Here is a 25190-nt window from a genome sequence, read left to right on the forward strand (position 1 = left end):
GTATTTACTGGCAGAAAAAAATGTTTTTCTATCCAAAGGTAAAACAACAAGGTCAAAGAGATTTAAAGGGGTTGTAAACCCTCGTGTTTTTTTAACTTAATGCATCCTATGCTTTAGGCTGGGTTCACACTGCTGCGGTGTACGAGATTGGATGTGATTCGCACTGCAGTGCAAATCACAAATGCGATTTCAGCCATACAGATAGTATGGCTGAAATCGCATCCAGCCCAAACTCGTACAGGACCCTTTTTTTGGTCCGCAGCAGAATCGGATCGCATGGGTGTTCACACCATGCGATCCGATTCCTGTCCGAGTTTGCAGATCGCACTGCGATATGCGAACTGATTTGGAGGGGTCATTAACTTTTCACTGACACTCCCAGCAGTTCGCATAGGGCAGTGTCAACTGCCGCCGGGAGGCATGCGATGTGGGAACCCGCAGTAGATTCGCAGCATTCCCGCATCGCAGCAGTGTAAACTCAGCCTTAAGGTGAAAAAAACAAAAAAAACGGATTGGTTATTGAATGCTACTGATAGTAAAACTATGATAATGTACCGTCATCCTATAAATTTATGGAAAAACAAATGGAAGAGGGTCTAAGGCAACTATGGACTCATGGTACGGTAAGGACTAGTGGTATATTTCTTTTCACCATGAAAATTTTTTTTTTTATAATAATTCAGACGTATCTGTAGTGACTGGGTATCCAATTTTGCTATACTGGTTAGAACTGTTGAGATTTTTTTTTCTTGCAGAAGTGGAATAGCGACTTTGATGTCCCCTTGTGCGGTACCAGTGTTCAGAATTATTCTACTAAGGATGTTGAAGCTTATTCATCTTTACCTTTGGAAGAAGTGAAGACATTTGCTGAGCTGTTGGAAACTGTCCTGGATCAAAAAGTAAGGAGTCATAAGATGCTTTGTCTGTTTAGTAGTTTGTTAGATTTTTTTTTTTATTTTTTTTTATACAGGCTTGGTGTATTTTATTGTTTTTTTATTATTATGTCTAGAATTAAAGTGTTTTTATGTTTATGCTACGATTGCTGAAATCATATTCTGTGACCTTTCTCTGGGCCAGTGACTGAAGCCACAGAGTCAGCATTAGAATGAGCACTTTCAAAAAGATATACACTCCCCGGCCACTTTATTAGGTCCACCTTGCTAGTAGCGGGTTGGACCTCCTTTTGCCTTCATTCTTTGTGGAATAGATACAAAAAGGTGTTGGAAACATTCCTCGGAGCCTCCGAGATTTTGGTCCATAGTGACATAACATCACACAGTTGCTGCAGATCTCAATATCACAATTGTATACAAAAGACAAGTATAATGTAAAATGTGCACTTCCATAACTAAAAGGTTATAAACTCAAAAATCATATTAAAAATACAATATCCTATAAGAGGATATATTTGTGTACAGGGGCGGACTGACCAGTCGGGCACTGCCCAAGGGCCCCATGCCACTAAGGGGCCCCATCAGGGTTGCCAGCATCAATAAAACCAGGGACAGTATGTAAACATTTTTTTTTTTTAAATCCCAAGATTATAGCTGCCTCTCCAGTACATTTTTCAGTGTGTGTATTCTGTGTGCGTATACTATGTGTGTGTGTATATACTGTGTGGCCTCATAATCTTCTCCTATTGCCCAGGGGTCCCATAATCTTCTCCTATTGCCCGGGGGCCCCATGAGTTGTCAGTCCACCCCTGTTTGTGTGTGTGTGTGTGTGTGTGTGTGTGTGTGTGTGTGTGTGTGTGTGTATATATACTTTCAAAAAGATGTTTGCTAATTGCAGATCACATATTTCTTCTGATTATTTCCCTGTAAAATCTGGGGGGTTGCTAAGCCATGCTGTCTGTATTTATGGAGTCCAGCCTGCAGGTGTGCCTAAATAGGAGGTGGCTTCCTATAGTGGCACACTGAGAAGAGGAGGAGCCAGGAGTTCTGGCGGGGACTCCTCTGTGCAAAACCGTTGTCGTGTTTTTATTTATTTTTATTTAATACTCTCACAAAACCAAAAATGCAATGTTTTGCAGCTTACTAGTCCTTTAATGTCTCCTGGCCCTTTAAGAGGTTTCAGATGCCGGGAGGCGGGGCAGGGTTTCTGATCATGTGATTAGCTATCACAGTGGTCACCTGATCAGAAAGCTTGCGATTGCAAAGTAACTGTTTTGGGAACACGCAGGGTGCGTGCTCTCTGCACAACTCTATATTCTGGTAAGCATATATGTGGCCTTATGGCATTAAAGAGCAGGTCCAGCCTGTATTTAACCACTTGTGCTATATTCAAATGATGGCTGCAAAGTGGTTTCAAAATCCTGACTGGGCGTCGTATGACGCGCACTGCGGCTATCGTTGTTGCGGTGTGTCACTCTGACACCCTGCAACTACGATCTCGGTAACTCCTTACCACATGATCGACCCCCCCCCCCCCCCCCCCCGAGGATGCCCACTTTTTACCACCAGGGATGCCAGTTAATGCCCACAATGGATGGCAATCAGTGCCGATGGGCATCACTGATTGGCATGCATTATTGTTTGGCACTGATTGGCATCCATCAATGCAAAACAATACAATACAGTGCCGCCTATCAGTGCCCCTCAATGCCAACTCATCAGTGCCACGTCATTGGTGCCACCTAATCAGTGCCCGTCTGTGCAGCCCCATCGGTGCCCATCAGTGAAGGAGAAAACTTACTTATTTACAAAGTTTTGAAACTGAAACAAAACATTTTTTTTCTAAATTTCTGGTCTTTTTTTGTTTAGCAAAAAATAAAAACCGTAGAGGTGATCAAATGCCACCAAAAGAAAGCTCTATTTGTGGGAAAAAAAATAAAAATATTTGGGTACAGTGTAGCACGACCGTGAAATTGTCATTCAAAGTACGACAGCGCTGAAAGCTCAAAATTGGTCTGGGCAGGAAGGTGTTTAAAGCGGTTCTTCACCCTAAAGGGGAAGTTCCGCTAGTATTATCCCTCCCCCCCTCCGGTGCCACAATCGGCACCTTTCAGGGGGGAGGGGGGTGCAGTTACCTGAATAATCCAGGTAACTGCACCCACTTCCGGCCAGACCGCCGCAGACCCCCGCATTGCTCCGCCCCCCCCCCCGTTGTGTTCTGGGAAACACACAGTTCCCAGAGACACAGCGGGGGACCATAAGAGAAGCGCATGCGCAGTAGGGAACCGGGCAGTGCTTCACTGCCCGATTCCCTGGCAGAGGATGGCGGCGGTGGCTGCAGCGAGACGAGCGATCGCTCGTCATCTGCCGCCGACATCGCTGGAACCTGGGACAGGTAAGTGTGATATTATTAAAAGTCAGCAGCTGCAATATTAGTAGCTGCTGGCTTTTAATATTTTTTTTTTAGGTGCAGCTCCTCTTTAAGTGCCTGGTATTGAGGTGGTTAAAGTCAGCAGCTACAAATATGGTAGCAGCTGCCTTTTAATATAAGGATACTTGTCTGTTCAGGGAGCCCGTAATGTCCTCACCCGAAGCTGACCCGTCCATCCGCTCAGGGTGCAGGCTACGACATCCTTGTCAAGGTAAACAAGAACTTTCACTTTTGGGTGGAACTTCGCTTTAAGGCCCGTCCGCCGAGAGGTCGCATATATGCTTTCCGCTGGTGTTAAAGGTGATTGGTGGTTTTTGTTTTTTTAGGCTAAAAACATTTTCAGCAGGTACAAAAAATACTTATTGACTTTGCCAGGAATGCAGTGTCCCCTGTTTGTTCTTGTGAGCTGAACAGAAAGCACAAACAATGTTCTCTTCCTTTCAGGCTGGCCTCTGTAAACCACCAGTTCCCTTTCCACCCATGTAAAAGGGAGGACGATGGGTTTGTAGTACCTAGGAGAGCAGCCTGGTATAACAACCATGGATGGCTCTATAGAGGCAATGAAATGTGAGCGCTGTCACCATAGGACAGGAAATGTACTACTGGTAAGGTCACCAGGTGAAAATAAATCTTTAAAAAAAGACTAATGCAGCGATCACATCTAAGGACCAACATGCTGCAAAATATTTAATTTTACATTTTGGGTTGAAATACACTTTCATAAATTATACATTTAATTTGAGAAGAGAAACTGTAAAGTTTGAAGAGGCTTAGCCAGGAATGTTGAATTTAGGTCTTCTGTATGTTCTTACCATGTTCTTTCCTGTATTTTCCAGCTCCCTGCTCAGATGGGGTGTGTACTAAATCGGCCACTGCTGTTGAATTACATCAACTGCCTTAAAGAGGATGATGCGTTGCTGCGACTCAACTACTGGCTGGCATTCACTTTGCATGAAGGTATAACAGAAGTTACTGGTATCTCTATTCTTGATGGGTTGCTAAACCCATCCACCTATCCACCTATTCCCTTTTTAGGCTAGGTTCACATACATGTGCAAGTTTTGGTGCAGAGTCCGGTCTCCATTCAGCATTTCAGGTGCGAATTTGACACTGAAGTCGCCCCTGAACCAGACTGAAAAACACACATGACCCTTTTGACCACTTCCTGCACGCACTATAGCCGAAAGACGGCTACAGCATGGGCCTGCTTTGCCGAGAGGGCATACATTGACATCCTTCTGTGATGGCGCTGCCTGTGCACCCCCTGCAGCACACAGGCAGCACGCTCTGTGTTTGCTGAGTGCTTTGGACTTCAGCTGGTCACAGATCGGGGTAAAGGGCCAAACACAGCAGCCCTTTACCACCTGATCAATTGTGTCCAATGACAGCTGGTCATGGATGTAAATGTAAGCTGGTTATCTGCTTTTGTTTTCTCAAGCTGACAGTGTAAGGAGAGATGAAAAGAGCCAATAACTGGCTTGTGTTAAAGGGGCATCGGCACTTATCAGTGCAGTCTTATCAGTGCCAACAGTACCTCCTCATCAGTGTTGCATATCAGTGCCACCTCTCAATACCTATCAGCACACATCAGTGAAGGAGAAAAATTACTACTTTGCTAAATTTTATAACAAACTCTACATATAATTTTATTTAATTTTTTTCAAAATTTTTGGTGTTTGTTCATTTGTTTAACAAAAAAAAAAAGCAGTGATTAATTACCACCAAAAGAAAGCTCTCTTTGTGTGGAAAGAAAATGCCATATGAGTACAGCGTTGCATGACATTCAAAGTGCGACAGCGCTGAAAATTGGACTGGGCAGGAAAAGGGTAAAAGTATCAAGTAGTTAAAGCTGGACTCCAGGATCAGCAGATATTGTCTAAATACAAGAGGCATGTGTGTTCTCACTTGGATCTTGGTGTCTTTTGTGTATTTCCTCCAGTTCTCTGCAGTAATCCTGTGTGAAACAACTCCAGCACTTTGTCTCTGTACAGGAGCATCCTGTAATAAAGACCAGTCTCTGCTGTGCTCTCTCGCTCCTTGTGCAGGATGACTGGTCTTGTATCCACCCCCTCCTGTAGTTTTCCGCAGGCAGCCTGTAGTGGGTGGGCCTGTTTGGGCCTCCTATACCTCTGCGATCAATATGGTGGTGATGTCATTGCTTAAAGATAATATGGCAATGGCATTTGGTGTACACAAAGTGGATTTATATCCTCTGTAGCTGTTAAGAAAAATATTTCCATGAAAGCTTTTGTACTTGCAGTTCTGCTTTAACCTCTTGTCGACTGCACTATAGCCAAAAGACACCTACAGTACAGCCTTCCAGTTCTGGGAGGTTGTTCGTGGACGTCCTCACTGAACCACGCACCCCCCTGTGATCGCTGTGGCCTTTGGATACAGCCGATCAGATTGTGGTAAAGGACCAATCGCAACGGCCCTGTACCATGTGATCAGCTGTGTCCAATCACTTGTAAACAAACTTGCCGGTTTTTGGCATTCCTTCCCTCACAGCGTGAGGAAAGGAGAGCTGGTAACCGTCAATTCCGGTGGGACATTTTATACTGCTATCAGGGCCCATTGGTGCTGCTTTGTCGGTGCCTACTTTGTCGGTGCTACTTTGCCAGGGCCCATTGGTGCCGCTTTGTCAGTGCCCATTGGTGAAGGAGAATAATTATTTACAACGTTTTATAACCGAAACTAAAACTATATTTTTTTTTTTCCAAAATTTTCAGTTTTTTGTTTAGCAAAAAATAACCCAGTGATGATTAAATGCCACCAAAAGAGAGCTCTATCTGTCTAAAAAAAAATGTCATATGGGTACAATGTTGCCATTCAAAGTGTGACAGCACTAAAAGCTGATAATTGGCCTAGGCAGGAAGGGGGTAAAAGTGCCCAGTATTGAAGTGGTGCAAATTATTATTATAATACAGGATTTATATAGCGTCAACAGTTTGCGCAGCGCTTTACAAATAAGAGAAGTTCATTGGAAGACCCCTTTCACACGAGTGCCTCTGCAATGGATTCAGCTTGCTCAGAGAGGAATCATTCCACTGGTCCCCACTGAACAGGGGGGTGACTAGTCCGTGTCTGCTCCACTATTCAGAGTGGACACGGACACAGTCCCTTTCTCCTCTATGGGGAAATCAGATGGAAACGGACTGCATTTTCATCCAATCCTTACTGATCCGATCTGCCAGACTGATGGGAAAATAGGATCACTAGCGGTCTGGATTTTGTGGGCAGGAAAGGATAGCGGCGGGTATTGGCAGATGTGTGTCCGCTGACATCCGGCTCACCATAGGGGAGACCGCAAGGCCTGATAAGGTCCACCTGAAAAACTGACAGACAGGCCTAATCGGAAAGCCTGTGTAAAAGGGGCCCTACGTTTTTTTTTTTTTTGTTTTTGTTTTTTGCTATATATTATTATACACGATTTATATAGCACCAACAGTTTATGCAGCGCTTTACAATGGATAAGGAGGGACAGCACAATTTCATAACAATATAAAAGGTACAGGAGGGCCTGACTCATAGAGCTTGCATTCTAAAAGGAGGGGGTGGTGGTACAAAAGGTAATGGCTGCAGAGAATGAATAAATAGATAGATAGATGGATATATCCATCTATCTATCTAGTTATCTATCTATCTCAGGGGTTGACAAATTTGCTTGGAATCTAGGAGCCAGCTAAGAAAGTTAGGAGCCAGGTCCGTGACAGCGATCTGGACCTGTCCCTGGCCTGACATGGAGACGAGTGAGGGGAAGATAGCACCCCCAGCCCCCCACCTGTCTCCAAGTCATTGCCCATAGCTCTTAGAGGGACATTTTTTATTTTATTTTTTTCAAATGACAAATTTTTTTTAAATTGTATTTTAGTGTAAATATGAGATGTGAGGTCTCTCTGACCCCAGATTTCATATACAAGAGGACCCGTCATGCGTTTTTCTATTACAAGGGATTTTTACATTCCTTGTAATAGTAATAAAAGTGACACACTTTTTTTTTTTTTTTTTTTTAAAGAACTGAAAAAAATAAAAATAAAACGTTAAAATAAGAAGAAAAAAAATAATTTTAAACGCACCCTGTCCCGCCAAGCTTGCGTGCAGAAGCGAACGCATATATGAAAGCCTTGTTCAAACCACACATGTGAGGTATCGCTGCGATCGGTAGAGTGAGAGCAATAATTCTAGCCCTGGACCTTCTCTGTAACTTAAAATGTGCAACCTGTAGAATTTTTTAAATGTTGCCTATGGAGATTTTAAAGGGTAAAAATTTGTCGCCATTCCATGAGCGGGCGCAATTTTGAACCATGACATGTTGGGTATCGATTTACTCAGCTTAACATTATCTTTCACAATATAAAAAAAAAAATTGGGCTAACTTTACTGTTTTATTTTATTTTTTTATTAAATTCTTTTTCCCCAAAAAAGTGTGCTTGTAAGTCCACTGTGCAAATACGGTGTGACAGACAGTATTGCAACGACCACCATTTTATTCTCTAGGGTGTTAGATTAAAAAAAAAAAAAAAAAAAATATATATATATATATATATAAAATATAATATAATATAATGTTTAGGCTGGCAGGCAGGAGAAGCTCCATTTAGCATTGCTGGTTTGTAATTCCAACGGCCACCACAAGAGGGCGCCAGATTCCAGAAGGAACCATAGGACCGCAGAAGGCCTCAAAGCTGGGGGCTCAATTACCGGCCGGCGGCGGCGCGGCCCGACGCGATCACGCCGGGGGGGGGGGGGGTCCACGAAGACAGGATACCCCCAGCTGTGCTGCCCCAGGCGCCAGGTCGCTAATTCTAGTCGCAAATGCGACCTGGCGCCTGGGTTTTGTCGAGCCCTGATCTATCTATCTATCTATCTATCTATCTCTATCTATCTATCTATCAGGGCCCAGCGCCCAAAACTGCATGTCTGGGGCATCGGACAATAAGAATTACCCATGCCTGATGCCAAGAGAAAAAGACAATATTAAATTTAAAAAAATCAGCTTTTGTTTTGTTATAAGATTTTGCAAATAAGTCTTTTTTTTTTTTCTTTTCTCCTTCATTGATGTGCTTTGATAGGCTTCACTAATGGGCACTGATGGTGCGGCATTGAGGTTGGAACTGATGGGCACTGACAGGTGGCACTCATGGGCACCAATAGGCTGCGCTGAGGTGCCACTAATGGGAACTGGCATGTGGCACTGATGATTGGCACTGGCAGGGAGCACTGCTTGGCACTGGCAGGTGGCACTAACTGGCACTGGCAGGTGGCACTAACTGGCACTGGCAGGTGGCACTGCTTGGCACTGGCAGATGGCATCGACAGGTGGCACTAACTGGCATTGGCAGGTGGCACTGGCAGTTGGCAATGGGTGGCGATGGCATTGGCAGATGGCACTAACTGGCACTGGATTGCACTGGCAGGTGGCACTGGATTGCACTAACTGGCACTGTTTGGAACTGGCAGGTGGCACTGCTTGGCACTAACTGGCAGGTGGCACTAACTGGCAGGTGGAAATAACTGGCATGTGGCAATGGTTGGCATGTGGCACTGGCAGGTGGCACAGGTTGGCACTGATTGGCAAGTGGCACTGGTTGGCACTGGCAAGTGGCACTCACTGGCAGATGGCACTGGCAGGTGGCACTCACTGGCAGGTGGCACTCACTGGCACTGGCAGGTGGCACGCACTGGCACTGGCAGGTGGCACGCACTGGCAGGTGGCACTGGCAGGTTTCACAGCCGATAATGTAACTGTGAAACTGCTCCCTGCAGTGCTGCACTGTGAAACTATATGGAGAGAGAGGAGCTAACAAATTCAGCGTGATGTCAGAGGTGGGCAGGACCTGGCAGCTATCCAGCCAATGATTGGGCTGCCTAAGAAAGGGGAGGGGCCACATACACGTATCGGCCGCCCAGATCCCATTCCATTGGCTGGTGTTGGAAAGTTGGGTCCCGCCCACCCCGACATACAGCCTCAATTTTGACAGCTCCTCTCTACACAGTTTCACACACTGAGGCGCTGCTCTGCCAACAGTGTGTGGAGAAGGAAGGAGGATGTCAGAGGCTGCTGAGCTGCTCTCTTCCTGCTCCATCCCGACTACCAGACAGTGCTCTGTGTCTGGAGGCACCAGACACAGAGCAACAGAGGCGCCTGTCAGTGACAAAAACCCAGGCGCCACTGGGCGCATGCGCGGCGAGGAACGAGTCAGCAGCTAAGACTCGGAGCTCCCAGGACAACGGAGAATAATTAACACTCCCCAGGACGATTCGGACCGTCTACCGGCCCGTGAATAACATCATTCTCCTGCGGGACCACTCGTGCATGCCGACGTCCAAGAAAGGCAAGCGGAAAACCGCTCAACGCTCTCTGACTGCCTATCTTCTAAGGGCCACGGACCGACAAGGAATGTCCCAAGATGGCGCCCAGACCTCCATGGCCGAGGAAGCCATGCGGCCGGCGGGCTCACCCAAAGGTACGGGGGACGCTCATTTAACCAAGGCGGACCTAGAGGACAGTCTGGCTAACATGTATGACAGGCTAGCGAGGAAGTTCCAAGTGGAACTGCACAAGTCCACAAGCGTGTTATCACAGGAGATGGCGGCCCTGGGAAGTAGGACGGATCTCCTTGAGGTGAAACATGACGAGCTCCACCTGGCCTATTCGGACCTCCGAAAGGACCATGAGTTGCTAGGGCATACGGTCGTTCAACTTCAAAACCACCTGGAGGACCTAGACAACCGCAACAGGAGGAATAACGTTCGGGTGCGAGGGATCCCTGAATCGGTGACTGACCTCCCCGCTACGATCGTTCATCTGTTTCAACTCCTGCTTCCGAATCAACCCAAGGAAGCCTTTACATGTGATTGCTTACACCGGGCACTGAGGCCTAAACCTCCCCCTGAGAAGCCACCCAGGGATATCGTATTATGCCTCAAAGACTTTCTCATAAAAGAGGAAATCCTTCGTGCCTCACGTAACACACCGCGCATTCAACTGGATGGGGCCTCCGTCCAGATCTACCCTGATATTTCACCGGCTACGCTAGAGAAGCGAAGAAGGATGAAGGACGTTACCTCTACCCTGCAGACGGCTCAAATATGTTACCGTTGGGGCTTCCCGTTTAAGTTGATCGTTCCACTCACATCGCCACTACAGTCACGGAAGGCAAAGAAATTTTAGTGAAAATGGGACTCTTGGAGCGACAACATACACCCCGACACCCGGCAACACCACGTCCATCCCCCATTTGGGCTATGCCATCACCTCAGAGGGACAGACGTTCTCGCAGACTACAGCCATTACCTGATGTTTGATGTTTCGGTCTCCTGTCCAAAATTCACTTAGACGGCTATCCTTGGACTGATTTCGGGTTACTTCGAACCTACCTGAGTCCCCATTTCCATACACCCCGCATGGACTCTGCTCATTTTCCATTCGGCTTCTCCATGTCCCCGGAGGCTGAGAGGAGCGACTTTGTTGTTGCGGTTTTTCTCCTGAGTCTCCTCTCCTCTGACATTTGGAGCAGCGCTCCCCCCCTTCCATACTTGCACACCATTCCCCACACGTTCCCGGTCCCAGGACTCTGGGCACTGTGTCGGTGGACTGTACCCACCACCAATTTGTTTTTCTTTTTTTTTAACTGTCCACATCTGTTGTGGGGCATGTGTGGAGCAAGTGGCAGTTGGGCCGCAAGGCCCGTTATTTACAATTTGTTCCTGGTCTGGCTGGATTTTCCACCCAGACTCCATAGAGTGTTAAGTTTTCTTTTTGCTTTTTTGTTTATTTGCTCTGCTGACTTCACGACTGGCTTTTATCTATGGGAGAGTAACCATAAGGTTGATGGATTTCCTATTAGCGATGGATCTCCTGACGTCCTTGTACACACTCATTTGGGCCTGGTGTTGGTTGCTGGGGGCTCCTCTGGTGCTGGACTCTGGTATAAAGAATCTAGCTCACTTTATAGATCATGTGTGCGAAAGCGACTAAAAATTGGATAACATGGGTCTCCGCATTATTTCACATAATGTGAGGGGCTTTAACTCCCCCCACAAACGGAGGAAGGCCTTCCGCTATTATAAGCACATTGGTGCTGATATCATCCTACTGCAGGAGACGCATTTTTCCTCGGGGGGCCTGCCCTACATTTTTTGATAAATCATACAAACTGCACTACGCTACTACTTTTGAGTCCAGGGCCAGAGGAGTGGCAATCTTTGTTCGTAATACTGTTCAGTTTGAACCTTCTCATGTGTTTAAAGACCAGGATAGCAGATTTCTTATTGTTCAGGGTATGTTACGGGGCAAGACGGTTACGATAACTAATTTATACGCCCCGAATGCGGCGCAGGGCGCCTTCTATCATTTATTCCTTCGTACTCTTGACAGATACATCTCTCCCCACCTCATAGTGGGGGGAGATTTTAATTTGGTAGCTAATCCTGCGGAGGATAGGAGCAAAACCTCACATAGCGCCAAGGCGTTTCCTAAATTCCTCACTAAATCATTTGACAGATTACAACTCATTGACACCTGGAGGGCCCTGAACGTTGGCGTTAAGGAATATACACACTACTCTCATCCTCATGATAGTTACGCTAGATTAGACTACATTTTTGCATCTCCGGTTTTGTTAGCCAATTCCTTACACACCACTATCCACCCATGCCCCTGGTCTGATCATCAAGTTGTGGCCTTCCATACCTCACATGTAGGTCTTTCCCCTTCTCTTGCGTCCTGGAGGATGAATGACTCCCTACTGTCAGACCCCGCTACCTATGCTTTGTTTGAGGGCCACTTAACAGACTACTTTACTATTAATGACACTCCTGACATTTCCCCCCAGGTCCTTTGGACTGCCCATAAAGCGGTTCTTCGGGGCCACTTAATTGAGATCGCAGTCACTAGGAAGAAACAAAACAATGCTAGGATCCAGGCCCTTACACGCGATCTCCGTGCCCTTTACCAGACCCATACACAGACACATTCTCCAGATATCCTCCCCCTGATTAATCAAAAAAGAACCGAATTGGACGCTATCCTCTCGGAGCGCACGGAGAAGTCGCTTCGCTGGTCAAAAGCTAGGTTTTTACTACACAGCAATACTGCTTCAGGCATGTTCTCTCGCAAACTGCACCAGTCCCTACAACTGGCTCATGTCTACAAATTGAGAAATAGCACGGGTAATCTGGTTTCTCACCCTAATGAAGTGTTAAAAAAATTCTCCTCCTTCTACCGAGACCTGTTATCCCCCCCCCCCCTCGCAACCCATGCCCAACAACATAGGTCATTGGTTGGATTCTATCCCTCTCCCATCTCTCTCGGAATCACAACTGACCGCACTAAACGCCCCTTGCACTGACCAAGAGGTAATACACTATTAAGACGCTTAAATCTTCTACAGCCCCTGGCCCAGATGGTTATACCTCCCCATATTATAAGAAGTTTTCCCAGATCCTGGCCCCTAAGTTGACCAGACTTTTTAACCTGACGTTACAAGGGCAGACTCTCCCTGACGAGATGCTACGCGCTAACATGACTCTGATCCCCAAACCTCATAAGGACCACTCCCTGCCCCAAAACTTTAGGCCTATCTCGGTTTTAAATAATGATATTAAAATTTTAGGAAAGATCTTGGCGAACAGATTGGCCCCTATTATTAGCACCCTGGTGGGCCCAGAACAAACTGGTTTTATCCCCAATAGGCAGATCACTGATAACATCCGATTGGCGACAAATATCATTCAGGACGCGAACCTTTTCTCACGCCAAGTTCTGATTTTGGGGTTAGATATCCAAAAGGCATTGGACAGTGTCTTATGGCCTTACTTGGATCAGGTTCTGGCCAGGTTTGGGTTCATGGGAGAATTTGTGAATGGTTTTAAGGCATTGTATCATAGGCCCCAGACTAGGATCAAACTCCCCGGTAGCTCTTCAGAATTTTTCCCTTTAGGCAGGGGCACCCGACAGGGTTGCCCCCTTTCCCCATTAATATTTGCCCTGGCCTTGGAGCCCCTAGCCAGGGCTATTACAGACCCAAACATAGGGGGGTACTTGAAAGAGGAAGGGGAGTACAAGATTAGCCTATACGCGGACGATGTCCTTTTGTTCTTACCCAACCCTCTGATAGCACTCCCCAATCTTCTCGAACTGTTGCGCTCCTTCCAGAAGCTTTCGGGTTTGGGGGTCAATCTAGCTAAGTGTACTGCCCTTCCTATCAACTTTACCCCCGCAGACATATCTAACATTCATACCTTTTTTGGACTCTCCCTCTCTAAACGCACCTTACAATATCTGGGGGTTCACCTAGCTCTGTCCCTGCCAGAAATCTATAGTGCCACTTATCCACCGGCCTTTACTATGGTTCGGAGGTGGCTGAGGCTATGGTCGACCTACCGCATCCCATTAATAGGGAGGGTGGTGGCTATTAAAATGTCGATTTTGCCGAAACTATTATATTTTTTTAGGGTTCTCCCTATTTATGTATCTCGCCAGTCCCTTACCGCGTTACAACGTGATATTAACGCCTTTCTTTGGCTGGGTAAGAGGCCCAGACTTGGGAGATCCCTACTACATCGACCCCTGCCGCAGGGTGGCCTGGGCCTTCCAGACGTATGGCTATATTACTTAGCAGCCAGGCTGGCCCAAACGGCTCAGTGGCATGCCCCTATGGCTGGAATACCGTGGTTGCAATTTGAGACTCAATCGCTGCGCCCATATTTTCTCCCAGGCATCCTGTGGCAGGAGAGTCTGAGGCCGAGGGACCTAGCCCCCCTTAACAATATTGTAAGTAGCTCCCTTTATCTCTGGTCACTGTACCATATTAAATTTAAGCTGCGACCCGATAGACCCAATTTGGCATCGTTTCTGGGCGATGGGAGATTCCCCCTTGCGTTTGAGTCTCCTGTTGCCTTTAGATGGTGGATCCAAAAATCTTTGGTCACCCTGCGGGCTTTGTGTGTTAGAGGGGGTGTCTTCACCTCCTTCTCGCAACTCCAGACACAGCATGAGGTACCTAGAGGGGAATTTTATAAGTTTCTTCAGATTTGCCACTTTTTTCAATCACACTATAGCTTCATCCACGCCACCTCTAATACTCAATTTGAATCCTTATGCTATCGACACTCCAGAGACAGGGGTATTATCTCTACAGTATATAAACACCTTCTCGAATCCCAACTACCTGTGAAATCTAGGGCTATGTGTTTGTGGGAAACTGATCTGGCCACAGAGTTTTCATCTGAAGAGTGGCGGGAGATGCTCCTGAATATGCATGGATGTGCTAGATCAATGGCTATAAAGGATACTGTGGTGAAGCTTCATACTCGGTGGTACCTTACCCCGGATAGGATTCACAGATTCTACCCCACGGTTTCCGACCTTTGCTTTCGGGGTTGCCCGGAGTCGGGCTCTTAACTCCATACCTTTTGGAGCTGTTCTCAGCTCCAGGGTATTTGGGATCAGGCTCGCACCACAGTGTCCTCTATTGTAGGATCTATTGTCAACTTAACACCTGAACATTGTTGTTTGCCCCAATAACAGGGGTTCCTCGTTCCACCCAGAGGTTGATCAAACTCCCGAGGTTGTTCTGCGCTATCCACTGGACGATTGCGCTTCATTGGCGCTCGCAGATAACTTCCTGGTCAAAGGTCCTCGGTAGGATGGATGCTATTCGTCTCATGGAACGGATACACCATACAATTATGGACACCATGCATATTCATACTGCTAAATGGGCCAATTGGCCACTGTATCCCAGTATCACGAGAGGGCCCTCTCTCCAACACCCCCCGCAGGAGATGCGGTAAAGTCCGGACGGACCTGATGAATCCCAAGATTGCCACACTGGATAGTTTTAGCCTCCCATGCCCATTGAAACAGGCCACGGCTGGCCCCTACTCGGGGACGGAGCTGTGGCGTGTTTGCTGTTTGAATAAGAAGTCAGCGGTAATAGCAATTGCAATGTTCCGTTATTCTGTTTAGTTTTTGTTTTTTATTTTACTTGCCTCTTATTAATATCCTACATGGACTTGATAAGCATCACCTGGTGCACACGGACTAGGCTATTTGTGTACTATCTGTTGAGTGTTCTACATTGTGCCTTGTATGCTGCTGTTCCAGCTATACTTGCCTGAAGTGTATTTCTTTTGTACTATTCCTTGATGCAGTCATGTACCTGCTTCTGTTGCTCTGTTTATTTTTTTTTACACCCAATAAAAACGTTTGTAATAAAAAAAAAAAAAAACCCAGGCGCCAGCAGAGCACAATTTCTAGTCGCAACTGCGACCTGGCGCCTGGGATTTGTCGAGCCCTGATATATATTCTCTCTCTCTCTCTCTCTCTCTATCTATCTATCTATCTCTCTATCTATCTCTCTATCTATCTATCTCTCTATCTATCTCTCTATCTATCTCTCTATCTATCTCTCTATCTATATATATATATACCCCGTATTTATCAGCGTATAACACGCACCCCAAGTTTAGGAGGGAAGTTTAAGGAAAAAACTTTACATTTTAAATGCCCATCAATGTAGCCTTCCACTGTCCCCCTTCAGCCCTCCACTGTCCCCCTGCAGCCCTCCCAAAATTGCAGCATGGTTAGTTTTAAATTTACCGCCGCCGAGATCTTCGGCTCCTCCCGCCGCCGACATAGACCGAGCCAAGGGTACTCGGCTCTGCTCGCAGTAACGCCCCCGTCCCACCCCTTGTCCTGGCTCCTGTGATGGACACAACACCGGGCCAATGCCGGGACATAAAGGCTAGGAGGCAAGACTGGGCGTGACTGAGAGCGGAGCCGAGTACACAGTACACTCGGCTCAGCTCGGTAAATGTCGGCGGCGCTCCACAGACAGCGCTGATTTTCCCCTGATTTTAAGGGGAAAAAAGTGCGTGTTATACGCCGATAAATACGGTAATCATCTTTACTCTTAGAGATTAAAGTTATTTGGATATAGGTTGCTGTTGGCTACTTTTTTTTTTTCCCTTGTGCTGGCTTTGCTGAAAAGACCAAGGTTTCCAATTGCTCTGTTTCCTACAGTGAGGGAAAAAAGTATTTGATCCCCTGCTGATTTTGTACGTTTTCCCACTGACAAAGAATTGATCACTCTATAATTTTAATGGTCGGTTTTATTTTAACAGTGGGAGACAGAATAACAAAAATTATCCAGAAAAACCCATTTCAAAAAAGTTTTATAAATTGATTTACATTTTTAATGAGCGAAATAAGTATTTGATTGCCTATCAATCAGCAAGATTTCTGACTCCCAGGTGTCTTCTACACAAGAAATTAACTGTGATTAGGAGAACTCTCTTAGGCTGGGTTCACACTGAAGCGATGCGGGAACGCCGCAAATCCGCGGCGGGTTCCCGCATCGCATGCCTCCCGCCAGCAGTTCACACTGCCCTATGCGGACTGCTGGGAGTGTCAGTGAAACCTTAATGACACCCCCAGATCAGTTTGCATATCGCAGTGCGATCTGCAAACTCGGACAGGAATCGGATCGCATGGTGTGAACACCCATGCGATCCGATTCTGCTGCGGACCAAAAAAAGGGTCCTGTGCGAGTTTGTGGCGGGTGCGATGCGAATTCAGCCATACTATCTGTATGTCTGAACTCGCATCGCACAGAGATCGGATGTGATTTGCAGTGCGGTGCGAATCACATCCGGGTTCTCCTAGCCGTAGCAGTGTGAACCCAGCCTTAAATTGAGTGCTCATAATGTCAGCTTGCTACCTGTATAAAAGTCACCTGTCCACAGAATCAATCAGATTCCAATCTCTCCACTATGCCCAAGACCAAAGAGCTGTCCAAGGATGTCGGGGACAAGATTGTAGACCTACACAATGGGCTACAAGACCATCGCCAACCAGCTTGGTGAGAGGGTGACGACAGTTGGTGCGATTATTCTCAAATGGAAGAAACACAAAATAACTGTCAATATCCCTCGGTCTGGGGCTCCATGCAAGATCTCACCTCATGGAGTTTCAATGATCATGAGAACGGTGAGGAATCAGCCCTGAACTACATTGGAGAATCTTGTCGATCTCAAGGCAGCTGGGACCATAATCGCCAAGAAAACAATTGGTAACACACTACACCGTCAAGGACTGAAATCCTGCAGCGCCCGCAAGGTCCCCCTGCTCAAGAAAGCACATGTACAGGACCGTCTGAGGTTTTCTAATGAACATCTGAATGATTAAGAGGAGAAACGGGTGAAAGTGTTGTGGTCAGATGAGACCAAATTCAAGCTCTTTGGCATCAACTCGCCGTGTTTGGAGGAGGAAAAATTCTGCCTATGACCTCAAGAACACCTTCCCCCACCTTCAAACATGGAGGTGGAAACATTATGCTTTGAGGGTCTTTTTCTGCTAAAGAGACAGGACAACTTCACCGCATCAAAGGGATGATGGACAGGGCCATGTACCATCAATTCTTGGGTGAGAACCTCCTTCCCTCAGCCAGGGCATTGAAAATGGGCCATGGATGGGTATTCCAGCATGACAATGACACAAAACACTCGGCCAAGGTAACAAAGAAGTGGCTCAAGAAGTACATTGAGGTCCTGGCATGGCCTAGCCAGTCTCTAGACCTTAATCCCATAGAAAATATGTGGAGGAAGCTGAAAGTTCGAGTTATCAAACGTCAGCCTCAAAACCCTAATGACTTGGAGAGAATCTGCAAAGAGGAGTGGGACAAAAATCCCTCCTGAGATGTGTGCAAACCCAGTGTGGCTAACTACAAGAAACGTCTGACCTCTGTGATTGCCCACACGGGTTTCTCCACCAAGTACTAAGTCATGTTTTGCAAAGGGGTCAAATATTTATTTCACTCATTAAAATGGAAATCTTTAACTTTTTGTAATGCGTTTTTCTGGATATTTTTATTTGTTGTTCGCTCACTGTTATAATAAACCGACCAATAAAATTATAGGCTGATAATTTCTTTGTCAGTGGGCAAACATACAAAATTAGCAGGGGATCAAATACTTTTTTTCCCCTCGCTGTATGTTATGATTCATTTTTAGCACACTGATGTTTTGTGTTGTACTTAAGAGGATTTATTTTTCTTACTTCAGAATGTGCCAGGTACACTGGAAATAAACAGTCTAAAGAAGATGTAGCTTCCTTTCTGGATACTGTTGTGACTGCTCAAGAATTTCTACAGGTATGTAGCGTTTTCTTTCCTTGCGTATTCAGTAATGGTAAAGTGTATCTAAATAAAAAAAAAAAAAAAAAAATGTAATAGTGCAGCTTTACCAGTTTTTAGGCGAGATGGCTGCGTTCGTTTTCTCCTTTTTTTTCTTTTTTTTTTTTCCCCCCCACCAGGTGAAAACTGCAAGTAACACACTTTGTGTCCCTAGGGTGTCAACACTCATTCCTCCTTTGTATCTATGGAGGGAGCCATGGTTGTCACCCAAACTGGACATTAAAACTGTCTTTGTTCATCTCTATTTCGTGCTTAGTATTCCTTACAGAAGGAAAATAACTTTGTATGTGATCTTGGCATATCGCCCATGAAGTGACAAGCACACCGCATTTCTGGTAAGATCATCGGGTAGTTTCTGTACTTACTGAAAACGTTCTTGGTCTGAAAAAAAAAAAAAGAAATTGCGGCCACCACACTGAAAGTATAACTTAACCACTTCAGCCCCGGAAGATTTTAACCCCTTCCTGAACAGAGCACTTTTTGCAATTTGGCACTGCGTCGTTTTAACTGACAATTGCGCTGTCATGCGACATTTTATACCCAAACAAAATTCACACCCTTTCAGAGCTTTCTTTGGGTGGTATTTGATCACTTCTGCAGTTTTTTTTTGCACTATAAACAAAAAAAGCGTAAATTTTGAAACTCAATTTTTTTTGTGCTATAATATTCCCCAAAAATATATAAAAAAAAGATTTTTCCTCAGTTTAGGCCGACATAGTCTACATATTTTTGGTAAAAAAAAAAAAATTGCAATAAGTGTATATTGATGGGTTTGCGGAAAAGTTATAGCGTATACAAAATTGGGCATGGTTTATTGCATTTTTATTTATTTTCTTTTTTTTTTTGTGACATTATGAAGGACACATCGGACACACTTGACACTATTTTGGGACCATTGTCATTTATTCAGTGATCAGGTCTATAAAAATGCACGGATTGGGGGGCGTGTCCGGAAGCCGAGCTGGAAGGACGCTGTGAGTAGGGGCTCTCCTCCAGCCTGACGCTACAGCAGCCTTAATCGGGGGTCCTACCTCTTGCATCATGGGGAGATCGCGGGCTACGCACTCCTCCTCAGCCCGGGGCGCGTCTCAGCCCCCGCCGGGCTCTGCCTCGGCCTTCAAAACATATTTCCAGCTGCCCGAGGCCTCGCTGGGCGGCGGTGGCAAGATGGCGCCGGACGGCGCAGATCCTCGCCAGCGGGTCCCCACGCTGTCTCATCTACCACGCCATGGCCTCCAGGCGGAACCTATGCGGCAGCCCCAGCATCCCCCCGTGGCCGCGGGGGAGCTGGATGACCTGCACTGCCCTCCTGGCCCCCTCTTTGAATGCCAGGACGCTCCGGCCGCACCTGCTCAGTGCCTGCAGTCCGGACTAGGCCGCAGCCACATCGCAGGTATGCCAGCCCTCCCCTCCCCTCCCCTCCACTTGACTCTGTGCAGCCCATACTCTACTCGGCCCCCCCACGGGACCCCCTACATGACTGGCAGACTATTGGGGCGGATGAGCAGGGCCACCCATCCCACACCCCCCCCCCCCCCCCCCGTGTTCTGGGGGGAGCGACCCACCGCCCCCCATACCGCACAGCCATTGCTCAGAGGCTTTTCCTCGCCTCCTACGGACTGCATCTGACCCGGGCACGGCCACCAGTGAATGCTTTTCCCCCCGCGCACTCAGATGCCATGGAGGACTCTCAGGCCCCCTCGGGCCCCACACACAGCGGGGAAGATGGGGTTCCCCCTGCGGCTGCGGGGGGGGGAGGGGTCGGGCAGCCTGGCCATCACCCGCTTCCCCTAAAGTGCAGATGCTGCCCCGTTCCAGGGACCCCAGTGCAACTGGAGACCGCACGGCCGCTCTCCTCTCCTATGCTCAGGTGGCTCGGGCCTCCGTCCAGCCCCTGAGGGCAGACCAGTCGGACCCCTCACCCTGCTCTCCCCATGCCACCTCCTGGAAGGACCCTTGGAACCCTGCGCCATCATGGCCCTCCTCTCCCACCCCGGGAGCTACACGGGGGGAGCCTCCCTCTACCTCCCAACCCCCCCTCCAACAACAAGGGGCCATTCACCCCCACTGGCAGGCCTACTTGCAAACCAAAGGATGACTTCAAACAGCTTGTAGCGGAGGTGCAAGCTACCTGCCGTGCTGAAATTCAGACCCTGCACACTGGCCTTAAACACCTAGCTGACCGGGTGGAGATGGCAGAGGAGGACATTCAGGAGACTAAGTTGGCGGTTCATCGCGCCCAGGTGGAGACCTCGGACCACCGCCTCTTGCTACAGGATATGCAACGCCAAGTGGAAGACCTTGATAAGAGGCCGCAGAAATAACATTCGCGTCCGTGGCCTGCCTGAAACGGAGGGCGCTGAGGACCTCCAGACCTCGCTGCAAACATTATCTAATGAGATGTTGGGTGAAGACCCGGATAAGCACATAGAAATGGACAGAGCCCATCGTGCCCTGAGACCCAAAGGCCTGGCCTCAAAGCCAAGGGATGTCATCTGCAGGATTCACTCCTTTCCGCTTAAGGAGGACATCATGCGCAAATCTCGCTCAATCCGCGATCTGGCCTTTGACAACTCCCCGGTCCAGCTCTACCCATACCTATCCTGGATCACGCTTCAAAAAAGTAGGCTGCTGCAGCCTCTTCTCCGGGCCCTGCAAGACAAGAATTTCCTCTACAGATGGGGCTTCCCCTTCAGCCTGACCGCAAGACACCAAGGAAAGTCTGCGACCTTGCGCTATCCGGAGGACTTGGTCCCTTTCTGTGATACTCTGGACATTCCTGTCCCTCAACTGCCCGACTGGGACCTGGTTTCCTCTCCCCCTCCATTGCCAGTGATCTGGCAGTAAGTACCCTCGGCCAAGCGGCACAGAGGCCCGGAGCCTCACCGCAGGTCGCCCAAACGCAAATGATGTGGACGCCCTGCCCAACGGGCATCTCCCCCTCTCTGTTTTTTTTTTTTTTCTTTATTCCTGGGGATCTGTTTCTCCCCCCCCCCCCCCCCCCCCCCCGATTGCCGGAGCTACATTTATTCCTTTTTTTTTTTTTTCTACCCCGATCTGGCCTAGGTTGAGTCCATGGACAGATTGACTCCCAGGTTACTGCCACCCCCGTGGTTTTCCACCTGTTGGTTCCTTTCGTGGTGTGAACTGTTGGTGTCTCCCTGACCTGAATTTTGGGATTTCCTGGTTGGGGAGTCTCTAAGGAACAGTGTGGATTCAGTGTCCCTATAGGACCTCTGGATCTGCCACTTAATGTTTTTTTTTACTTTGTACTCTGTTATTGTTTTCATTCTTTCTCTTTTCTCTAGGTTTTCCTTTTGCCTCGCTCCTCTAGCGACAATCTGCCAGTGGTCCTCTTGGTCGCCAGCCCTCCTCCGGTGGTTGCCGCCCCTCCTGAGGCACGTGTGCCTCCAACAAACCAAGCTAAGTATGCCTTGTACACTCCCCCCCATTTGACCATGGCTAAGATCCTGTCCCTTAACGTACATGGCTTGAACTCCAACAAAAAGAGGCATTTAGTGCTCAGGGAGTTCCGACAGACAGGGGCGGATATAGTGATGGTTCAGGAAACACACTTTAACTGGGGAGATTCCTTCACATTTGCCTCCAGACATTTTCCTCAGATCTATCAGGCCTTTAACCCACGTAAGAGGGTTGGAGTGGCCATTCTCTTCCGAAAGGGGGCCCCCTTTACTTGCACCTCTGTACACCTAGACCCGCGGGGGCCACTACATCATTCTCCACGGCCTATGACATACACGGGCCATGACCTTGTGCGTCCTCTATGCCCCTAATGTTCGCCAGCACCGATTTCTGTCCGGGGTGTTCTCTCGCCTGTTTAAAACGTCCCCCGAGCTTCTAGTGATAAGGGGGGTCTTTAACCTTACTCAATCCATACTCTATGATCGCCTTGCGGTGACTTCCCAGGCGCCTCAGGCCAGGGCCCTGAGGGACTCCAAGCTTTTCCGCCAGATCATCAGAAGACGAGCCCTTTGATGCCTTGTGAGCTCTGCACCCACAGGACCGCCAGTACACCTTTTGCTCCTCACTGCACACACTCGCGTATTGATATTTTTTTTTTGTCAACAACATTACATTGAGGGCCGTCTAATCTGCACACATGCTGCCCATCTCTTGGTCTGACCATGCCCCAATAACTTTAATGCTAGATTTAGATCTCCCCCTCCTTAAGCCCTGTACTTGGAGGCTGAATAATTATCTCCTGCAGCATTCTCCGGCGAAGGCAGAGTTGGAGTCTTCACTCCGGCACTACTTTGCTGAAAACGTCACCCCAGACGTCTCGCACGCCACCCTGTGGGCCGCCCACAAGGCGGTTATCCGGGGTCGCTTCATTGCTCTATCTTCAGCCCTGAAGCAAGATGCACAGGCTGCCAGGTTATTGGCCGAAAAGCGGCTAAAGACCCTCGAGGCCCGTCTTCAGGGATCCCCTTCTATCCCTATCCTTAAGCAAATTGTCCAGACTCGACAGACACTCCGGGACTTAGCGTTGGGATCAGTAGAAAAGACACTAATCCACCTGCGACAACTCTACTACGACAAGGGCAACAAAGCGCAGCCGCTGTTGGCCCAGAAATTAGCGAACCGCACATTGACCTCTGCACCGGCCCAAATTAAAAATAGGAGGGGAGACCTTTTGACTCACCCCAGGCGATAGTGGACGTGTTTGCAGATTTCTACACAGATCTGTACAATAAGCCGGATATTCCCAACAATCCCCCGACCCCAGGCTTGACTGACCGTATAACCCAGTACTTAGAAGATATAGCATTACCCTGACTGCAGGACACGGACCTCCGAGAACTGAATGCCACTATCACTGAGGAGGAACTTCTAGCGACTGTGAAGGCTCTCCCGACTCATAAGTCCTCTGGACCGGATGGGCTCCCTTACGAGTATTACAAGGCGTTTTTGCCTCTCCTGAGCCCACATATGACCAAACTATTCAACGCCTTTCTCCAACAGTCCCCGGTCCCAACCGAAATGCTAGGCTCATTTATTTCCCTCATTCCTAAACCGGATAAAGATCTGACCTCCTGCGCTAGTTACAGGCCCATAGCCCTACTCAACACGGATCTAAAAATTTTCACAAAAATTTTAGCAAATCGTTTAAATGCGATCCTCCCTTCCTTAATACATAAGGATCAAGTGAGCTTTGTCCCTCTGAGACAGGCGGGAGACAACACCAGGAAGATCATTGATCTTATTGATGTTGCGAACAGGGACAACCTAGCGTCTCTGGTCCTTAGTTTGGACGCGGAGAAGGCGTTTGACCGCCTAAGCTGGCCCTTTATGACGGCTACGTTACACCGTATGGGCTTTCGGGGGGCCATTCCTGCGCGCGGTACAGCACCTCTACACTACTCCCTCCTCACAGGTTAAGACCCCCTTCGCCACGTCCTCAACTTTTTCCATTGCTAATGGCACCCGTCAGGGCTGTCCGCTGTCCCCCCTGCTCTTTGCGCTCTGTGTAGAGCCCCTGGCGGCTGCCATTAGAGGCAGCCCAGACATTCGGGGGATCCCGGGCAGGGGCAGGGAATTTAAAATATCGCTGTTTGCGGACGACGTCATCCTCACCCTGACTCAGCCTAGGATCTCACTACCCAACCACCACTCTGAGTTGGACCGCTATGGGGAGCTCTCGGGATATAAAATCAACACGTCCAAATCGGTGGCCCTCCCGCCTAATATGGCAACGGACGAGACGACCCACCTGCGTTCCGCTTTCCCTTACAAATGGGAAAGCTCCTCCCTTAAATACCTGGGGGTCTTTCTCACACAATCGTTTCATACTTTATACCAGGCCAATTCCTCCCCCCCCCCCTCTATCGGGTAATTAGGGAACTAGTCCACAAATGGAAGGCACACCACATATCGCTCCTTGGACGGATCAAGTCTATAAAAATGGTGATCCTCCCTAAGCTACTATACTTATTTCAGACGTTGCTGATTCCGGTCCCATACGCACATCTACACACACTTCAGAAGGACTTGTTGAAATTTGTATGGAATTATAAAAAACATCGGGTACCTGGCTCTGTCATGACAGCCTTACGCTCAGATGGCGGCTTGGCATTCCCTGACCTGGTTAGTTATTATCAGGCCGCCCAGCTACGGGCCATAGTTTCCTGGTTCCCACAGAGGTCCTATAATAAGTGGTCAGAGATTGAAAAAACTTGTCTAGCTCCGGTAGACCCGAACAGTTTCCTATGGGGCGCGAGCGTAGATATAGACTCGGGTCAGTTACTGGGGCCGATGGCTCAGCTCTGCCTGCTTTGGCGGAAGCTGTCCCGTGAACGCAGTCTCCACTCTGAGTTCTCCCTGATGACCTCTTTTCTCTGTAACCCGAAGTTGCCGACTAGTCTGACCCACCAGATGTCCTGGCACTGGGCTTCACGGAATTTGTTCCATTTGGGGCACTTGGTGGGCCCCAGAACGAGAAGGATTTTGACTTTCTCGGAGCTCCAGGCTAAGCACGACATCCCCCGACAGACGTTCTATGGCTACTTACAAATCAGACATTTTGCACAGACCATAGCCCCGCACCTACAGTTCTCTCCACCCTCCCCATTCGAACAGATAATCCTGGAAGGATGGAATAGCAGGGGGCTGATTTCCGACATTTACGGTATCCTCAACGCACCCCAT

The 25190-nt window shown here is 47.9% G+C and overlaps 1 protein-coding gene across 4 annotated transcripts in view; it reads left to right on the plus strand.

Annotated features, from left to right (window-relative positions):
* CENPI (centromere protein I) overlaps nt 1–25190 on the plus strand; it is a 187857-nt gene that overhangs the window by 81673 nt on the left and 80994 nt on the right. For all 4 annotated transcript variants that reach the window (XM_077465193.1, XM_077465195.1, XM_077465191.1 and 1 more), the window contains exons 10-12: nt 756–899; nt 4161–4281; nt 18394–18482. In XM_077465193.1, coding sequence (XP_077321319.1) covers nt 756–899; nt 4161–4281; nt 18394–18482 — 354 coding nt within the window. The remainder of the gene's footprint in view (nt 1–755; nt 900–4160; nt 4282–18393; nt 18483–25190) is intronic.

The sequence above is a fragment of the Lithobates pipiens genome, unplaced genomic scaffold (genome assembly GCF_037356315.1).
Source record: "Lithobates pipiens isolate NorthernLeopardFrog02 unplaced genomic scaffold, aLitPip1_a1.2 Scaffold_1, whole genome shotgun sequence".
NCBI lineage: Eukaryota > Metazoa > Chordata > Amphibia > Anura > Ranidae > Lithobates > Lithobates pipiens.